The sequence below is a fragment of the Gymnogyps californianus genome, chromosome 2 (assembly GCF_018139145.2).
Source record: "Gymnogyps californianus isolate 813 chromosome 2, ASM1813914v2, whole genome shotgun sequence".
In the NCBI taxonomy this organism is placed as follows: domain Eukaryota; kingdom Metazoa; phylum Chordata; class Aves; order Accipitriformes; family Cathartidae; genus Gymnogyps; species Gymnogyps californianus.
The window spans coordinates 123,534,979-123,555,785 of NC_059472.1; the positions used below are offsets into that span (position 1 = coordinate 123,534,979).

General features: G+C 40.5%; 1 protein-coding gene across 1 annotated transcript in view; it reads right to left on the bottom strand.

The window, feature by feature from the left end:
* RBMS3 (RNA binding motif single stranded interacting protein 3) overlaps positions 1-20,807 on the bottom strand; it is a 711,100-nt gene that overhangs the window by 587,238 nt on the left and 103,055 nt on the right. The window contains exon 2 of the mRNA XM_050891487.1: positions 16,977-17,045. Coding sequence (XP_050747444.1) covers positions 16,977-17,045 — 69 coding nt within the window. The remainder of the gene's footprint in view (positions 1-16,976; positions 17,046-20,807) is intronic.

Below are 20,807 nucleotides of genomic sequence, written 5' to 3' on the forward strand. Positions count from 1 at the left end.
CAAGCAGCTGAGTAAGCAACATATTAGCTGAACAGGAAGCCAGGCGTGTTTGAAAATACAATTACTGCAATGTTAATGTGTCACTGTCACTGATCTGGACTTCAGAGTTGCCTTTACAAAGGAAAAGCGACCAAAAGTGATAACTATGAAATGCAACGGGTGGGAAACTGTCACATGACCGTTGCTGGGGGTGTGGGTGTGGGTGTGTGTCTTTGTTTTAATTGTTGCTGATATGTTTTTATAACAATTTTTTACACCTTGTCAAAACACCAAGTAAAACCCCACTACGCACAAGCTTGTTTGATGCTTTGGATTCTCCCCTGCAAAATTTCCCTCTCCTCAATCATCTGTCTACATCAGAAGCAGCTATAGATACTCCAAAGCATGGTTTTAATAAACTGAGATACATATCAAGGACCTGATTTAAAAGTATTTTACGATTTAATGCTTCTGCCTCCTTGTGGCAGACACTGGAATGAGCCTCCCTGAAGAGCTAGTTCAGCTGCAAATGCTTCTGTCAGCTCTGGAAAACACAGGAGCGTTGGCTCTCCTAGAAAAATCATCGGAAAGCAGCTTACAGTTAATTTTTTAACTGAGTGAGAAACCACAAGAAGTTGCAGGACAAAAAGAAGCAAGAAAAAACTCACTGGAAAGTTTGTGGTGTTCCCCCTCTCTTCCTGAGTTTGTGGCTGTTCAGCAAATCTCTGCAGGCACCAGCTTGAGGGAAAGCAAAGCTAAGCAGCGTCCCAGTACTCATCTGGAGGCCTTAGCAAGCTGAGCCCAAAGTTCTCCAGCACTCTCTGAATGCTGACTTTACCTCGCTTATCCTTCATAAATATTGTGTGGGAATTGGTGCCTTTGAGGTAGAAAGCCTTAAGTTGCTTGAGACTTGGTCTGTGCGATGCTTACTTCTCTTTTTGCTATATTGACACAAATGCAATATGCCGTGGTGATGGATTATTGTCACACTGCAGCAGAACCTGGAAGAGCTGGCCTGCCCTACGTGTGAAAATTATTCTCTATAACGTAATATAGCCTTCACTTTTGGGATACATCACACAATACGCATTTAAGTAATAACAGAACAGCTGTAGCAATTCAGAGTAAAGGTCCAAGCGGGTCCTATACTCCTCCAGTTCTGAGAGTAGCAACTGCTTCAGGAAAAGGTACAAGAAACAGTGCAAGCCTGGAGTGGTACTGCTCCAGAGCAGGTAATCCTGTCTTCTGACTCCTACTAAATCGACAGCTTTCAGAGCCAAGAGTTAGACATGCATCATTATGCTGAATACACCTCAGTAGACTTTTTCGTCAGGTCTTGTTTAATCATGTTGAACCTATCCATACTTTCTGGATCCACAATACTGCACAGCACTGAGCCCCCTGTATTATTTATTCCTTCCATGAGAACAATATTCCTTTTCTTCTGGAACAGATTGCCTGATTGCTGCCTTGCAGGCTCCTGAGAAGTCATAGAGAAGAGAAGATGGATTCTCTATTAGTTTTTTCCACGTAACTGTTATTCTATATTCCCCTTAAAACTTTTCTCAGTGCAGTTGAGCTTTCAGCCTACTCTGCCCAAGCACTTTTTATTTGCTAGAACTGTACCATCTCACTATTATTCCACTTTTTCAGATCATTTAGGAATGTACTGATCATGGGCACAAGAACCAATCCAAATTGCACCACAGTGGCAACTTTTCCCTACTGTGGAAAAAGATAATTTTTTCCTACCCTTTCAACATCTTATTAATCCACAGAATGACCTTTCCTCATCTTACGAGGATTTAGTGAGTTTTTTAGTTTGTTTTAGGCACCTTCAGTGAAGGATTCCAGCCAGACTGTTTTAATGTTGGAACCCAAGTACATTGCAGGTTCCATAGCGCTTTTACCTAGGAGTCTGTCAGTTCCTTGACAGAGTTCAGGCAGATGCTCACCTTCCCTCAGAAGATGCCCTCATGTCACTTCTAAATTACAGAACAGTTTTTAATCAGTATCCTTGCTGGTTGCAAGTTTGATATATATGACCCCAGCATCTCTTTGGGAGACTGGCATCATATTCAACATCTCCAAGACAAGTAACAAACTATAAGCCGGAGTTGGAAGTTTGGTGGTTTCAGTTTAGTTTACCTGTGGCTTTTAAGCAAGCCCAACCAATAGTGATAGTTTTATTGTATTCAGGGACCAAAATGGAGTGCTTCCTGAGAAAGATCATATTAAGGGCAATATGGGAGAAAGATTGAGAGACTCAAAATTCATTCTGCAGATGCTTCTATACTGTAATGGGGCAAAGTACATAAGGAATTTAAAAAATAGCTTTTATTTAGGGACTCACAGGCTGTACTTTCTCACTGAAGACAAAAAATAATCACTGCAACCTTAAACATGAGGAACTCTGAAACAGTTCTGGCACAAGAGTAACCACTTAACTGTGACATGAGAACACTCCAGTTCATGGACACTTCCCATACCAGTCAAAACACATGGCCTTTTATGATTTATTTCTCATACTTCTTAATGCAGCTATATCAACAGTTTTACAACCATTACTATAGGCAGGATTTCATATTAATACTTGTGCTGCAAAGGCTGGTACAGCCACTATTGCTTAGTTACTATAAAACTTCTTAGATCCTACATTTGGGAAATAACATCATAGAAGAAACAAGACTAAGAAGAAGTTAGGAGAAGACTCTGGATTTTAAAAGGAGAAAAGCTTAAGATAAAATAAGTATCTGCTTCAGAATGCAATTTAGTTATTTGAATTACAGACTGAAATCAAAGGATGCCAGATTATTGTACTGTGATAAAAGACTTGGGCCTGGTTACTAGAACTGAAAACAAGTAGCCAAAGGGCCTGGAAAGCCTTTCATTCTGAACTGGCTGTTTATGTTGGCCTAAATCAGAACTTAATGCTATTTTCACTTAATTTTCCATAGTTACTTTTCCAAAATAAGTGTTTTGGCACAACATTCCTAGATAAAAATCAACATGCCGAAAGTTACACAAACAAACATTAGATGACATCCAGCTCAGATAATGCTTCACAACCCACAGTTTGTCAATATGTAGTAATTTGATATGAGCATTGTCCTATTGCACAGCAGAACAGGGAACACAAGTGATTGAAGCTTGGGGGTAATACGTTTATTTTGCCAAACTGTAAACTAACCCTAGGATTCACGCTTCCCCCTAAAGAAGTGCAAGATCTCATGAGCAACTCCTGCAATGTCTTCTGGCCAATTCATGCTTTTAATTTTTACTATCAGATACCCATAGTATGCTTCACTCAGTAAAACAGAGAAACTCCTCCTTCAGGAGTTCACAGGTAGTATGGGGAGGTGTACTACATTCTTCGAGGGAGATAGTTTTGTTGTAGTTTTATTTTCCAAAGGAATCCAAACAGAGCTTGCTGGCCTGCTGCATAGGGTGTCCTACTACAAGGACTAAGTATTCTTCAATTTTTTCCTTGTATGGTCTATTTTCAGTTCAATACAGCTAGATTTCCACTGAGACCATAACATCATCTGTTTATGTATTCTGTCAAGTGTTCCCAAGACCTACTTCAATTGTTTTTCTAAGTGTAGAGCCTCTGCTGTAGGTCCTCAAATAAAGTGCGTGCAATATTGATCAAAGTCCTGCTTGCACTCCATGCGAGATTCAATATATTCCTATTAGATGGATACAAGCAGAGCTTGATCTTTAGCAGGATAAGCAAGCACTGTACTGCAGGAGACAATAGAGCTCAGTTGTTCTAAGTGGCTTAGAGTTTTGTCTAGTCTTTGGAGACCCATCTAAAAGTCACTGGCAGGATTAACAACATTTTTCCTCCCCCACTCCTTACAGTCAGCCATGCTTATGGAGGCACACAGCATGATTTTGCTTACTACTTTCACTGGCCACAAATGTAAACCATGAAAAGAAAGCTTGTGTGCCTTAAGTCTAAGACAGATTATCATTCTCTGCCAGTTATAATTATAACTTCCTCCACAAGTTTTGGATGGGTTACCAACCTGCACACAGTATTCTAGTTTTCCCTTCTTAATTTTGCAACTATCCAATTAACATCTGCATTTTAACCTGTGCATGAAGAGGGATTCAAATCAATCTCAGCCATTGAGGCACTGTCACTCATTCATTGCAGTTCAGATGCTTTCCCCATTTGAGCACCATTCACACCTAACAGCAAAAGAAACCAACAAAACTGCTCATTTTGTTAGTGAAGTTCTTCTTACATTGTTGATCACAACTTTATGTTTCCATTGAAGCTTATAGGATTTCTGTTTTCATTACTTCAGCCTTTTCAATAGCTTGCTAGTGGCTTTTCCTTCATTTTTGAAGGTTTAATTCAAGTTTGTACTCCTGTGCAAATTTTCCCCTGCCACATTAATAATTATCTTTCACATCCACTACAGCTGAAACAAGAAATACAGTGGATTTACAATAAAATTTAAGCCAAGCTTATACAGAATTGCATTATCCAGTTCTTTACCTACATTATCCCTATTTCAGCTTCTTTCTTAGACGAGCTGAGTATTTCATTTAGACTGGAATTAGGGTCCTGGCCTCCAACATCAGTGAACTTTGAGGTATTACTGTAAGTTATTGGTAGGCCCTTGGCTTTTTTAACAATCCCATCCCCCAAATGCGTGAAACATTGGTGCTTACTACAATAATCCCAGTCAAAGCTGATAGCCCATCTCATATATAGGGTGATGGTCACTCTACAGAATGTTCTCAGACACTGGCAGAACCACAGGCTACTAAAGATAATCATCATGGACCTTGGAAACAGAACTCGTCAGTAGGATACCAAACTATGGATAAGATAGAGTAATGCAATCTTTGGTGAATTTGGGGAAGCTAACTAGTTTCTGCTAGGAACACATCAAGAAATTCTCAAAGAATTTCCCTCGAATTTCCCTCTAAGTCTAAAAGCTGGTCATCAGGATGACACAGGATCTCTAGAGATGCTGAAAGAACCATCACCCTGAACCTCACATTGAATTCAATTGCCGATCTAAAAGTCTCATTTTCTTTCTAGCACAACATTCATGTGTTTCAGATAACTTCCACCAATGCTTAGCATTAACCAGTAACTGATTCACTGTTCATAAAGAATGGCAAAAAAAAGCTGTCATTTCCTGAGAACCTGTATTGGGTTTGCGTGGCGAGGTTTTGGTGGCGGGGGGGCTACAGGGGTGGCTTCTGTGAGAAGCTGCTAGAAGCTTCCCCTATGTCCGATAAAGTTAATGCCAGCGGGTTCCAAGACGGACCCGCCGCTGGCCAAGGCCGAGCCAATCAGTAACAGTGGTAGCGCCTCTGGGATAACATAGTTAAGAAGCGGAAAAGAAGTTACAGGGGAGTTGCAGTTGCAGTGAGAGAGAGGAGTGAGAATATGTGAGAGGAACAACTCCGCAGACACCAAGGTCAGGGAAGAAGGAGGGGGAGGAGGTGCTCCAGGTGCCGGAGCAGAGAGAGATTCCCCTGCAGCCCGTGGTGAAGCCCATGGTGAGGCAGGCTGTCCCCCTGCAGCCCATGGAGGTCCACGGTGGAGCAGATATCCACCTGCAGCCCGTGGAGGACCCCACACCAGAGCACGTGGATGCCTGAAGGAGGCTGTGACCCCATGGGAAGCCCATGCTGGAGCAGGCTCCTGGCAGGACCTGTGGACCCATGGAGAGAGGAGCCCACACTGAAGCAGGTTTGCTGGCAGGGCTTGTGACCCCGCGGGGGACCCACGCTGGAGCAGTCTGTTCCTGAAGGACTGCACCCCGTGGATGGGACCCATGCTGGAGCAGTTTGTGAAGAACTGTAGCCCATGGGAAGGGCTCACGTTGGAGAAGTTCGTGAAGGACTGTCTCCCGTGGGAGGGACGCCACGCTGGAGCAGGGGAAGAGTGTGAGGAGTCCTCCCCCTGAGGAGGAGGGAGCAGCAGAAACAACGTGTGATGAACTGACCATAACCCCCACTCCCTGTCCCCCTGCGCCGCTCGCGGGAGGAGGTAGAGAAAATAAGGAGTAAAGTTAAGCCTGGGAAGAAGGGAAGGGTGGGGGGAAGTGTTTTAAGATTTGGTTTTATTTCTCATTATCCTGCTCTAATTTGACTAGCAATAAATTAAACTAATTTTTCCCCAAGTCGAGTCTGTTTTGCCCGTGACGGTAACTGCTGAGTGCTCTCCCTGTCCTTATCTCGACCCACGAGCCTTTCGTTTTATTTCCTCTCCCCCTGTCCAGTTGAGGAGGGGGAGTGATAGAGCGGCTTTGGTGGGCACCTGGCATCTAGCCAGGGTCAACCCACTACAGAAGCACAGTTTGATTTCAAATATCACATAGCTTGACTGAACAAAAAAAGGAGCACTCACACAATCAAGATCTTAACTCAGTAGGCAACTAATCTGTACCCTGAAACATGAGGACTAGTAAGCATCCTGATATAACTGAATTTTACCAGTGTTCAATGACTATTCAAGCTTATATAGAGCCATGTAGTAGACAGCAGAGCTCACAAACTGCTGAAGTAAAACTGAAATACTGAGATATCTAATTAATGAAAGATTCTTAGCCAAGACCAGCTCCAAGATTAGACAAATAGACTCTAGAAAGAGTCCACATTCAAAAAACAACCCAGGACAAATAGACTGACTTTGAAGACAGAGAGTATCTGTTCTCTGAGTTTGAGTTAAACGGAATTGTATCTGTTGAGGAACTGGTCCATATGTTCAAGAGGTATTTTCCATCTCCAGCTTTTATGATTCATACATAGACTGCAATTTCATTGCTACGGGGTAAATACATTTTAAATTAGACTATATAAAGAAGCTCTAAAGTTGCCATGACAGTTGCAGCAAAATGCCTTGTCGTTTCTCATTACAAAGCATAACCTATCTTTATAACCAAATTAGCTTTTTCAGCTATTCCCCCAAACATAGCCTGCAGATCTATTTTTGTTGATCCACCAATTGTTTCTTTCAGATTTACATGGTTAATTATCAAACAGAATGATCATCATTTAGATTATTAAAACAATCCATCAGCCAGCTTTGTTCTCTTTCATATGAAAGATAGGAAAGGTGAAAGGTTTTAGAGAACTTTTTGTCAAGACCTTATTTAGAAAGGCAGAGAAACAGTTCTATCCCACCAGCCCTGATCTGACCATCTTCCCTAGACATGTCCCCAACCCAACCCCAGACCTTCCCCTGCACACAGCTCAATGCCAGCTGTTTCTCCTCTGAAGGTTAGCCCTACCCCTCAGCTAATGTTTGCTCTGGAAAATCATCAACCCCTTTGTTAGTGCAGCTGATGGTGGATCTAGCCATGGTCTCTTGGTTGCATTTCCTTTCCAGGTTTAAGGCTTCAGGAGTATGAAAGATGAGAGGCACAAAGAGCAGAGTCCATCTGTTACTTTTAAATAATAGGACAGAGGGGCAAAAGTCTTCTAAAAATAACTTAAACTCTTCTGCTCTCACCTATCTTCCAATCTTTAAAAACACTGGAATACTGAAGAAAGTGGGGGGGGACACAGTAGTACGCATGTAGGCTGCAACTTGTCATACTAATTATCTTTTGCATCAAATTGATTACATTAACCAGAAAGCAGAATTTTTAAAAAATCTCTATGAACTGTTCATTCCAAGAACAATTAAATCTAAAGTAAGAAGAATCATGACGAATTGCTGACAAGTGTTAAAACATCATCTGCTGACAGCTTCTTTTTCTTTTAAGAAGATGTCATTGCAAAGTCAAAACCAAGAAGTCTACAATAGAAGATATCAAATGACACATTTAATAGAACATGAGGCAAGATGTTCGTGTGTAAAAATCCTTTGTCAATCTTTGCTATTAGTCAACATGCACACATCAGGGATACTACAGACGGTGTAATGGAAAGACCCTACTGTAAGATTATGTGCTGCTTCAAACAATATTATCTGAAGTTTATCTGACAAGATCTGAACCTTGAGAAGAGTCAGGAATAATGCTGCTAGATGCAGCAAGGAGATAGTTTCCTTAAAAGACTCACAGATTTAAAGAGTTCTGAATTCAATCAATCCAATATAGAATTTTGTTAGAATTCAACTGTGTAGCTGTGTGAACAACAAAACTAATTAAGCCTGATAGTGAATGTACACGTGTCTTGCAGCTGATTGACTTTAATTGAATTATTCCTTAAGCTCTGGGGTGAGCTCATCCCTTAACCAGAAAATCTGCACAGGAGAGAAAGTTTAGCCTCGTTCTTGAAAAAACACAGACACCAACAACCAAGTCTTTTGCCCCATTGTTAGGAAATCCATAACATCATTCTCCCCCATGAACTGTCCGATGGCTAGTGAAGGGTGATCTCATGCTTGCTTTGCTTTGGTGTGGCATTACCAGCCTCTGTCCTCTGCTGTGCTCTTACAATTCACATAGAAACTTCACACATCTGGAAGGTCCAAGAAACTTGCACCCTTCCCTTTCTTCACCGTATTTGGTCAAAATAGGACAAGTTATAGGGAGCAGTCAGCATTCACAGATAGAATATCAATAAGCTTCATTCACTAAGAAAAACAGGCAAAAGAGTTACGGGAGGAACATTCCAGGAAGTTCTCAAATTGACTTTCCACAGTTTCGAAGTAAGGCTTCTGAAAGAGGTAGGGCAGCTTTCAGTGACAATACAAGATGTGACACAGGGAAAATTTTGACTTTATTCGTTCAAAATCAGTAGAACCCTATTGGTTTCAGTCTTTTTCAATCTTATAGAATTCTCCTTCTAGAAAAAAATAGTTCTGAGTGACAAAATAAGTGCAGCTGACCGATACTTTTTGGAAATGTTTCATGTCTATGGAAGTCATCACAAATGCTGTTACTTTCCTTCATCCCCAGCACACACACTTCTCTAGGCAAACCTGAGCACACTGAGCAGACACTTAGCATAATACACTCATTTGGTATTTGTCATCAAAAGTAATTATGTAAAAAGTGAACAGAATAAAAAAGTTAGCTGGTCTAGAAAAAATCCTATTATGGCAGCTGTTTAGAAACATGATTTTGAACAAAAGCTTTTTTCCCTGCATGCTGATTTTAAGACTAGCTGGGCTATAGATGGAATCTTCTGAACCTCAACTTGAAAGTGCAACAAAATACCAACGGTATCTCTGACTTTGAGTAATGAGAAAGGAAACCCATTATATCTTCCTCTCACACTTGTAGAAGAGAAAACACAATACTGCGTCTTAGAAGACTCCTCTTATGTTTCCATAACCATTACACCTGAAGTTTCAGGTTTATATACTATAAGCAGGAGAAATTTAACATAATTTGTTTACCAAGACTTAGGTCATCATAACTTCTGCAAAGCATGCACTCTCCAGACTTTCAAGTATTGTAATACTAGACTCACGTAGTTGTGTAATGGGAACTAATACCCAAATCCCACGTTTGGTGAGGGATGTATATTTCAAACCCGCAGAGTGGTCTAGAGGGACCAGTTACATAGATTGCAGAGGACAGTTAACCTGCATTTTGTCATTTACACCAACCCATGGGCATAGGCCCTGCTTTTAAATATAAGTTTTAGTTTCTTTCTAAAGATACACAACTGCTAACAGAAGACTACTGATGCTATCAGACACAAAGTGTTTCTCTACAAGCAGTAAGAGAAAGAATGGGGTTAAACCTTATCTACTGCTATTGCTTCTCTCCAGGTACAGGGTCTCATCCTGCTTGCAGCTTACAAAACAGCTTTGCATTCAGTTCAGTAGGCTGCTTGGTAATTTTGCCAACACAACAGGTAGCATACTTGGATGAGCAACCTTTGAATAACACTATGTACATTTACTCATATTCTGCCACTGACCAGAAGAATCAGTTTCCTTTTTTAGTTCCCTTTTTATTTTGCTTAAAAACACCTTAGGTTTTCAAAGCTAAGTTTATGTTATACTTTGCTTGGCAACAGATACAACAGCTCCCGAGTCTCATTTGGCTGAGTTATCTTCGTATAATAAAAATAGCTTACACATCTTGCTGTACCTATGCATTTAACTGAGTAGCCAACCCAGTGTGCCACGCTCTCTTGTTACTTGGATAGCAGTCACAGAGATTAACAGGTCTGTTCTGCCCTTACCAATGACCTTGGTGAAGTCGGGTTTGTCAGTGCAGGCTGCAGATTTCCATTGCTTTAAAACAGATGCCAGGTTCAATCTTCTCTTATGATGGCTTACCAAAAGCATCATGCTAGAAGCAGTGGCCCACAGATTTTACTGAGGAAGCATCAAACTTTGGAGTCAAGCAGAGCCTTTAACACTGGGTTTCCAGTTGACTGGAAGAAACCAGCAACCTCTAGCAGAAGAACGGAGCAAGTGCTACGAGAGTCGAGACACACAAGAAAAACAGTGTCTGTTAGTCAGGGTTGTACTTGACTTGGCTACCTACTATGTGGGTCAGTCTTTATTAATAGTAGACAAAATCCCACAAAGCTATAATGTGCATAACATGGCATATACTATGGATGTAATAAGAGCAGCAAACTTGGAGTACTGACAGCAGATATTTGATTTTTCCAATCCTTCAGTGAACTTAGAAGCATAATAATTCTTTTATACATCATGCCTTGCAACGAGTATTTAACTAGCTAAACTTGCTTCTGCAAGCCACTGCCTCACCTCAGATTCAAGTTTAATGAATTATCTGAAGTCAGCCTAACAGAGGCTTGTTGAAATTCAGTGAGTCCATTTCACAACATGTCAAAAAAAAAAACTTTAAGAATCCAGGTTTTTTCATTCCATATTTGATTTTATTCCATGTGCTTATCCAAAGATGATTTAAAAACAAATGTAACTAGGATCAAAGTGCAATAAGAACCAAGTTCAAATGTTGTAAAACTATGATGATTTATGGTGTAGAGGTATGTATAGTTCTGAAAAGATGTTTTATGGAAAGGAGGTATTTAGGGATTTTATACTCAATTTATTGCAAAACTGACAAATTTCCCTCATTAACTCCGATTAAGCCCACTGAATTTTGCTACAGTTTTTTGGTTATACGCCAAGTGCCAGGAGGCAGTAACATATTTCTGTGGCTTGGGTTGTCTGGTCTGCTTTTGGAAAGTTGCCAGATCTCATTTGACCTTTATAATAAGGTTTAACCCCAGTAGTTGGACTAAGTCACTCTCATTTAGATGAGCAGGCTGGTGCAGCTCAAACCCAGGTCAACAGTGAAGGAATGTTGTTGCCATTTGACAGCTGTTCAGTGGCTTCTGGGAAAATTGTTGGTGTTCTCAGTACATTTTCTAGTGGACAGGCACTTAACCTAAAGTTTACTGCCACAGTTTGCAGTGCTCAGCGGAAAGACAAACGGCTGAGTCATCAGGGAGACAGTGACTTTCTCAATACTGACTTTTTCCAAGTCAGACTTGAGGCACTGAAGGGAAAAAACCCAAAGAAGATTCAAAACAGCCAAATACAGGAATCTTCATAGTATTTAGAACTAGGTATCTTCCACCAGTTTAAAAGAAAAGTCACTTCACAGGAATGGATCTTCTGAGCCATTTCTAACAAGGGCTCCAATAACCTTTGTGTTCAGGTAACATGCCAGATCCCATAAAGGAAACTCACCATTACCCATCTCCCTGCTCTAACAAGTGATGAATTCCACCTGCAGGTCCCTGTTATTTTGAATATACGCAGGCTGCAACAATCCCAGCTACTACTGGTTGAATCATCCCAACTACTACCAGCAGCCATACCTGGAATGGCTTCTTAAAACTAAATAAATGCTCTACTCTCATACTGAATGACTGATCACAAGGTTCATTTTGACCTCATGCACTGTGAAAGAGACTACTGAACTGACAACTATATATACTTATCTGCTTATCAGCACATTACTGCTCCAACACATATACAGGAAGAATACAAGAGCAAAAACAAGGCAAGGGGAAAGCAGGGACACACACATAACAGGGAGGAAGCAAGAGAGCTAAGTTACTGAAAATCTCTGATCTGGAATTCAATTGAACAGCTGCCACAGTAAAGATGGAATATCACCCTTCCTAGCTTCCATCTTCTTGACTGGTATTTCCATTATTTCAATCATGAAGGAGCTGTATTAGAGACTATCACATGGAGTGGTAGAAGAGTTGGCCTATTTAAAATTCAGATCCTACACTGAATAGTTATCAACATCCACTGTCTGTTCTAATTCCTCTAAGAAAACTGCTAACCACTGGGTACTAAAATATAGTACTTATCTCTATGTTTAAAGAGCAGAAGATTGAAGAAATAACACATTCTGACCTTAATTAAGGCACTGATGCCAAGTTCAGCAATGGACAAAGCTTTGACTATCTGCAAGAAAGCAAGAAGCTTGTGTTGCCAACCCCAGAGAGCCAGAGCAATAATTCTGTAACAAAGCAGCAGTGGAGCCAGACAGAGGAACATTACGGAAGTTTAGCTGAGTCCTCCTGTCCCGCGGCCCATTGGACACCATTTCACTTTCTGCATTTTTACTTCATTAGCTCATAAGCTAATGTCTTGCTAATAGATATGGGGAGGGGAAAGATGCTGAAATGTTCTATATTATTTTTAATGGCATTTAAGACACACCAATTATTCTGCAGGCTCATTTAGCACCTAATACTAAAGCTGCATTCATATATTTCTAGAAAGTAATATAATCTAAGCATCTCTAAAGATACACCTGCTAACAACCCTTGTGCAAGACACCTGGAATATTGTCATGAAGGTGCCAGCCAACAGTGGGGATCAAATGAATTGTTGGACTTGACCAGCTCCCTAGCGTGCCCACAAGCAAGACAAGACAGCTTATCTGTCTCAGTCATTCAGAGGGAAGGTATCACTGTCTTCTGCTTGCATATAAAGTGAGTGGCTACTCACTTTTTGCCTCTCATCAACAGTAGGGACATAAGCAAGTTAAGAGGACTGTTGTCCCATTCTTCTTTCTTTTAGGACACTTACCTATGGTTTCTTTCAATAACTCAACCTTCAGCTGGCATCTGAAATACTGCATTTCTTCTGTTTTTCTAAGGAACAAATCAATTTTTTTTTCTTTATTGTCCTGGTTTCGGCTGGGACAGAGTTAACTTTCTTTTTAGTAGCTGGTACAGTGCTGTGTTTTGGATTTAGTGTGAGAATGATGTTGATAACACTCTGATGTTTTAGCTGTTGCTAAGTAGCGCTTATCTTAAGCCAAGGACTTTTCAGTTTCCCCTGCTCTGCCAGCAAGCAGGTGTGCAAGGAGCTGGGAGGGAGCATAGCCGGGGCAGCTGACCTGAACTAGCCAAAGAGGTATTCCATACCATGGAACGTCATGCCCAGTATATAAACAGGGGGGAGCTGGCCAGGAGGTGCGGATCGCGGCTCAGGAACTAACTGAGCATCGGTCAGCGGGTGGTGAGCAATTGCATTGTGCATCACTGTTTTTTTTTTTTTTTCCCTTCCCCCCTTCTTTTTGTTGCATTCCTTTTCATTACTATTATTATTATATTTCATTATTACTATTGTTAGTATTATATTTTACTTTAGTTATTAAACTGTTCTTATCTCAACCCACGAGTTTTACTTTTTTTCCCTTTGCTTTCCTCCTCCTCACCCCACTGGGAGGGGGAAACGGCTGCGTGGTGCTGAGTTGCTGACTGGGGTTAAACCACGACATTTATTTTTACATCTACTTTGGCTATACCACCCCAATAGTTCCTAGAACTTAGCTCTCAAGTCATTACTAGTAATAAGTGAATTGTTAATGTTAAAACTGCTTCTAGGGACAGCCGAGCTGCAATACTGAGTGTCTTGTGTCCCACCCTGCCTGTGTACCTATGATTCCTAATGAGAGACAGACTGTCCCACACATGGATATGCCAGCACTATAAGACACTGCCTTGGCTGCCATCCCACTCAGCAAAAGCAGCATCATGTTAGAAATCAGCTATATCATCGTGCCTGATAAGTGCCACCTCCTCCTTCATTTTGATCAGCAGTAAGAGCCAGTTGCACTTCAGGAAGCACACACAGTCTTCAGAGAACCACAGAAGGACTAAGTTCACTTCAGAGCTTCTCACAAAATTGCTGCAGACTTCTTCACACATCAAGTGATGCCACTAGCCAAGAACAGCAGTGTAGGCAATTTCAGCTCATTAACATCAGTTTGTATCTTCTCCTTGATTCCATCCCTCAAGCCAGTTTAGTGCATCTGAAGGCAGTAAGGTCCAACACAGCTCTGTGGATGCCAGTTCAGAAGCTGAGATTTGGTTTAGCTTCCCTGCCCACCCCCCAATCCTTTAATTAAATAGATTAATTCCTTGGCTCCAAAGAAGATCAACCTTTTGGACTATTGGCTTCTTACTCTGACATTGAGAAAGTGGAGTGCTTGAAAAAAGCTAGCTTGAAGTAGGTAGTAATGCCTCTTTCCCAGGGCAGTCAGAAGGAACCTCTTAATCAAGTTTTAAAGATGCCTCCCCTGCAACAAGACACTTTCCCAGGCTCAAGGGGCAGGAAAAAAAAAAAAAAAAAAATCTCTGAACAGCTTCACATCAAAAAAACCTGAACACACAAATTCCACATGTCCATGAGAGCGATGAGTTAATAGGAACTTATTAAAAACCTTCCCCAGATAGCGTATTTGAGATAGATAAACATGCTTCAGCTTATCCAAAATATAAGCATGGCTGGGTAGCACAAAGCAAAATAAGTCAGTGAAAAATGTGTTATTTTCAGTGACTCATTGACCCCACCTGCAGACCCCCTTTCAAATCTCTCACCCAATAGACCTTCAAACTTCACACCGATAGAGGAAATGAAAAAAGAAAACTTGGGGGAGGGAAGGAGGAAATCAATTTAACTTTTAACATTTCTTAGATGCATCAAAGATCTCAGCCATGTAGTTCTATTAGGTTTCTGTGTGGATTCTTGTAAGATGTATGTGGAAAAGCCTTCACTGGGTTCACTGCACGAGACTGAAGAAAATGCAGACAATATGAATTTGAACTTTAATCTTTTTCTTTCCTGGAAAGCCATCTTCAAAAAAAATGTTTAAATAAACTATATATAGAGGCTGGCAAGTTGCAAGGCTGAATACAAATCTCTGATCCAATACAAATATTTTGCCACTCAGCTCATGAGAGTGCACAGCAGTATTCAGGTCTCCCGAACTGAACCACGGCATGGTATACATCCTCACAGTTGGTACCGGTATTTGTAATATCTGCGAGGCAAGTTTATAAGCTTATTAAACCCAAAACACAGAAGACAAAAGCTTACAATAAACAAGGATGAAAAAGAAAAGATTAGAGTGTAAATGACAAAGGAAGATGAGATTAAAGTGTGTGGGATACAACATAGGTGGAGGAAAATTACCACAGGCATGCTTTAATACAGTAAGACAATTTTTTTCCTGCAGATGCTGGATGGTCTAGACATACTTTCAAACAACATTCCTGGTAGTTAATCCCTCAACTCTGCTAGTGATTTGACAGGGTTGTAACACTACGAACAATCTTTATTATGTACTTATCTTCCCCTCCCTCCTCAAAAAGGAAATCAAGTGTGTAGAGTGTAAAGTGCATTTCATATGATTTGTTAGGATGATCTCCTCCTGACTTAGGAATGCATCTGCCATTAACATTAATGAGCAACTGCAGATACACAGAAAGAGGGGAACAGTCATTGCTGTTTCAGCCTTGTACATATTAGTGATACTCCATGAACTTTTTCTTGCTCACTCTCTGATCCCCTAGGATGGGGCAAGCAATAACCACTAAAAAGAATTAACCTTCTGCCTACATATTCTTCATTTTTACCCCCCAACAGTGAAAACTCAATGTTCAAAAAATGAAAGAAAAAGAAAACATGGAAATCTTAGCAAGCAAAAAGAACACACTTTTATATGGAGAGGAGGCACAAGACTCTTACAATACTTTGTGAAACCAGAGCTATTAAGACTGGAAGGATGGTGAAATAGATAGCTAACAGCCCATGAAGCATTTAGCTACCTTCTTTCCCATCCTAATTTGAATACAAATGAAATTGATAGTTTCTTTGGCTTTAGTTTTTGAGGCCAAATCTCAACTTAGTGGAAGTTTCCTCTCTTAGTATATACATGTCCTTCATGAAAAAACAAAAATCCAGCACATCAGACCAAGGATTTGCTCACCAGGATAACTTAAATTTTTCATAGTGTCAAGGTGGGGGGAGGTTTGTTGTTTTGGGGTTTTGTTGTTTGTTTGTTTTAAGAGGAAGTGAAGGTAGAAAGAGGTCAGAAAGAAGTAAAAGTAGAGGCTGAGGGAAAGCAATGTCAATACAATCAATACTGAACAAACACTTGGAGAGTTTTTAAAGAGGAAGTTGCTTTAGTTTAAATACATTGTTCTTGATAACAAAGCAAGCCATGTCCTTGTCTATAGCCAAAAAAGTCTTTTGGTTTTGATAAAGTAACAGAAACCCTGAATACCATTCAAATTCTTATTAAAAAAATAATTAACAATAATATTGCTTCCTGGCTATCACTGAACAGCTTTCCAGCTTCAGTCTGGGTTTATAACAAGTTTTCCTGAAAGTTTTGGCCATCGTAACCACTTCACAACTCAGTTGTTTTAAGTAATGCAAAAAAATACTGGGGGGGTGGGGGGGGTGGGGCTCGCATAGGAGAACATGACTTCATACGTTGCCAAAGAACACCAATCAAACACACTTCTAGCTTAAGTGACAAGATGCAAAGGATAGGGGGATCCAGCCATAATAACCATCCCTGACAACCCACAGAGAGGCACCACTGCATTAGAGGAGTCGCAGCTGTACAAGCCCCTCCATGAACAGCAACTGCATCTAGCAGTTTGCCACAGGATATCCTGCGACAACCTCAGAGATCAGCATGACCTAGCTGGGCTAATGCAGGTAGATAACACTCTCGGATCCCCTCACAGATTCATTTTAAAAGGAAGCATGTGTCAACCTGAGCTTCATATCCTTTTTGACAAGGGCGTATTACCTGATGGGGCTGTGAACTGGACCATCTGCTGTAGGAAGGAGCACCAGAAGTCTTGTTGGCTGTAGTTCTCTGCAAAATAAAAGACAGACATGTCAAATATTCACCAACATCTCCGTCATACACACAGTCAGCTTCACCAATCTCAACCATGTAAACTCCCATAGTAAAAAAACCCTAAACAAAAACCTCAAGAAACCGTAAATACGATACAGTAGCATTAAAATCACAGAGATGAAAGTTTGCTGAATTTGCTACCAATGCTCTGTTCAGCTTTGGACCACAGAACCTCAATTTTCACCTCAACTTCTGCACGTCATCTAGATTGCAAATTTAAATGCTGAGCCCTAACCTAAACTGGGGATGCAAAGCACTACCCTTCAGCCAGGTAATTTACTCAGATTAAGCAAACATGCTCTAAATTCACATTTATTCCAGAAAGGCATCATTAAAGGGGTTTGTCTGCCTGTTCTGAGAAGTTGTATCTATATTTTTCCCTAACTCATAGTGATGTTTCATTCCATACTTCATACTAGTTTTATAGAAGCTGTTCTTCACTCATAGAAAATAAAGCAAAATTGTTCTTTCATAATCCCTTCACCTGACTCAAAAATGAAACTTGGATATTTTTGGAATAGGTAATAAAAGAGATTAGTTATTTACCAACTTCTTTTTGAACAAAAAAACACAGTGTCTATGATTTATCCCTATACTTCTTTCACCCACTTCCCTACATTTGTTTTCTGAAGCACTAAGAAAAAAGACCATACCATGGACTTTCATAACCATATCATATTTCCATATCATGTGTGTCACTTACAGACCTTATAATCAAACTGCCTTTGATAGTGCAGAAGAATCAATGCAATGTGATGTCTAGTAGAACACCCCAATTATTTTAATACACATTATCCCTAGTTTCAAAATTACTTTATACCATGAACTTCTACGCTATTTACCCCTAGTTTAGGCTAGAGCCTAGTGTAACACTGAGCTCCTCCAAATCCACTCTTCACTTATGTGAATTTGGTGCTTCTAAAAAAAAAAAAAACCAAAACACCACACACCACAGTCAGTAGCCAAATATCTTGCAAGTATATCACTACTATATTGTGTAAGCTTGGGTATTACAGAAATGTTATAACAACAAGGCTATCTGTATCATGAAGATCAGGTAGATTAGAGTTACCTAGTCATGAGATCTGAATTCAAACAGGCTTTCCAGACATGAGATCCTAATTTGTCAGTACATTATGTCACCAGCAGGATGCTAATAGGGGGACAGATTCATATTTAAACCATATGGACGTAAATTATGCTAAAAAATACAAGTAAGACAAACCATGTGAGATTTATACCACAATGTAGTATGTTCTTTGTAAGTATGAAAATAAATAGCTTATGGCTTTTAACACCCAAGGATATAGTACATTTCTATACCAATTATAACCACTAGGGCTTACACATCATTACATATTCTAAAGCTGGTATGTCATTCTCACTAATGAGAAACAGCCACTGCTGTAATTGTGCTTTTGTGTTAGTCTATCAAAAAGCAGTTATTGTACAAATTTAATTATTAGCATTACTGTATAGTGTATTTAGCTTCTACCAAACACCCTTAGAAGGATAGGCATTTTTTAATAAACAGATATGCCACGCAACAGAATAACACTTTCTTTTGATAGAAAGCTCAGAAAAGACAAACTGCACACAATGCTGATTTCAGCTTTGTAAAAAACTTATGAAAACTATCTCCATCTGCTTCAGAAGAAAGACTGGTCAATCTACGAATAACAAGTTGAGTAACGAGATAGCTGGAGTTTTTCTGGAAGCATCTGGAAGTTGTTTTCCAGCAAGATGCCTTTCCACAAGCACCACACACCTCTTGTAATTAATATATATATAATGTATGTCTGCCTTTAGTATTGTCCAATAAGAACTGCATATTCCTCCTGTCTAAACACATAAATAGCAGTCTTTAGTTTCATTACTTACTCCGACACCTGTTACCTCTAGTAGGTACATTTCCTCTACAGCAATCACTCTTTTGAACTCTTCCACCTCAGTTTCAAGGACATCCCAAAGAAAGACATCCCACAGAGAAACAGTACCGCAATATTACAGAGGCCAGGCAGCCAGCAAACAAATACCTCCAAAGACAAGCGCAGAAGATCATTTTTTATCTAACTTTACAAACAAGAAAGGACCAGAGCCTCAGAAGTATTTAGAAATTGACCTCCATCTTCCAAGTCATTTAAGAGGTAGGCACTTAAAAAAAAAATTTGTAAAAATAGCGGAAATAAATGCTATCTTGACCTTTTATCCTACTATTTTACAAGCTTTTTTTTCTCCTCCATTCATAGATCAATGAGTATGATGACTTGCATGTTCCAAGGCAACCAAAATATTGCGTTATAGAGCAAAGGCTTACACTGCTCACACACAGGAGCTTCTATATCAGATCATTTGGAGTAGATTCTGAAAGATCCAGAACATACTTCCATCTGAGCTTCTCTCCAAGTTCTAAGGGGCAACAATAAAAAAACCTGAAGGCTAGACCACATCCCCTGCTTGTCTCAGCAGTTAAAATATTTGAGGCAGGTGACTTAAAAAAACACGCATGAACAAGCTTCAAACATACACACATAGATGCACACTCTCACTCCTTTTTCACTGCATCGGTAGAAATTAGACAACCAGCTACCTCTAGGAGTATGACCCTTCACATCTAGCAGCCAAGATCACAAGCTAGACCACACTCTCTGCTGGATGAATAGCTTTTGCATGCAGCTTGCACCACAAAGGAGACCTCAAGGTGTTGCATTTTCACTAGGTATTTTACCAGAGAGAACATGGGCTGCATTTAGCCCCTTAAGCCACATCCCTTTCTTCAATTAAAATCACATTCCTCATCACTCTTCCTTTTGAGAAAGAAGGAGCACATACACAGAACATTTAAGGACTCTCCTTCTAGCACAACTAACACTTTAGCACAAGCCCTGGACATAAACTCCCTCTCTGGTCTTGTAGAGCTCCCTGACAGCATCATTTGAAACATCTAAACCAAGCAGCTCTCAACTCTCCCAGAGCATCCAGCAAGCCCCCACTCTTAGCTAATTTTATATCCTAGCCCTTCTACCTTCCCAGCTCATTGCTGCTCCCCGCAAGCTGTCTCTCAGCCATATGTAGGTACAAAAAAACCCTCCCCAACTATTAAAAACTAATTAGGACTGACTGCTCTAATCACCTGCTTGTCCAAGCTGTTCCTTATGTCCTTGCCCCTCCTCCTCATTCCCCCACCCTGTGAAGAGAGGTTAAACTCACACAGCTGCAGGTGACCACCAGTCACTTTAAAAGACCAAGGAACTTCTGCTGAAAACTTTAGAGAGGTGTAACAATTTTCCCAGCAGACTGTACTTCTGAAGGCAATAAAACTGCCAACTGGACATGTGGGTTTTGGTAGCTGAGATGGAAGTTGGGGGGGGGGGCAGGGGAGAGAGAGAGAGGAGAGCTGGTGGTCTGCACACTGCTGCCCAGATGACAGTCAGTATGCGAGGAGAAAATGTAGATTCAGGTGCAACGCGTGCTTCAAGCACATGGCCGGACCCAAGCGTGAACGTGAGGAATGCTGATGAAACATCAGACTGCCTCCAAATCCCAGTGAGAGCAGGAAAAAAGTACTTTTCATAGCAATAAAGTGGCACAGATAAAAGAAGAGCAAATGATGCAGTGTATGTGCAAAGCTGCTGTTTTATATGCAGTTCACAGGAAAACTGTTTTCTCAGAAAATTCCTGCTACTGAACACAGTAGAGAACATAGCAAGAAGCCAG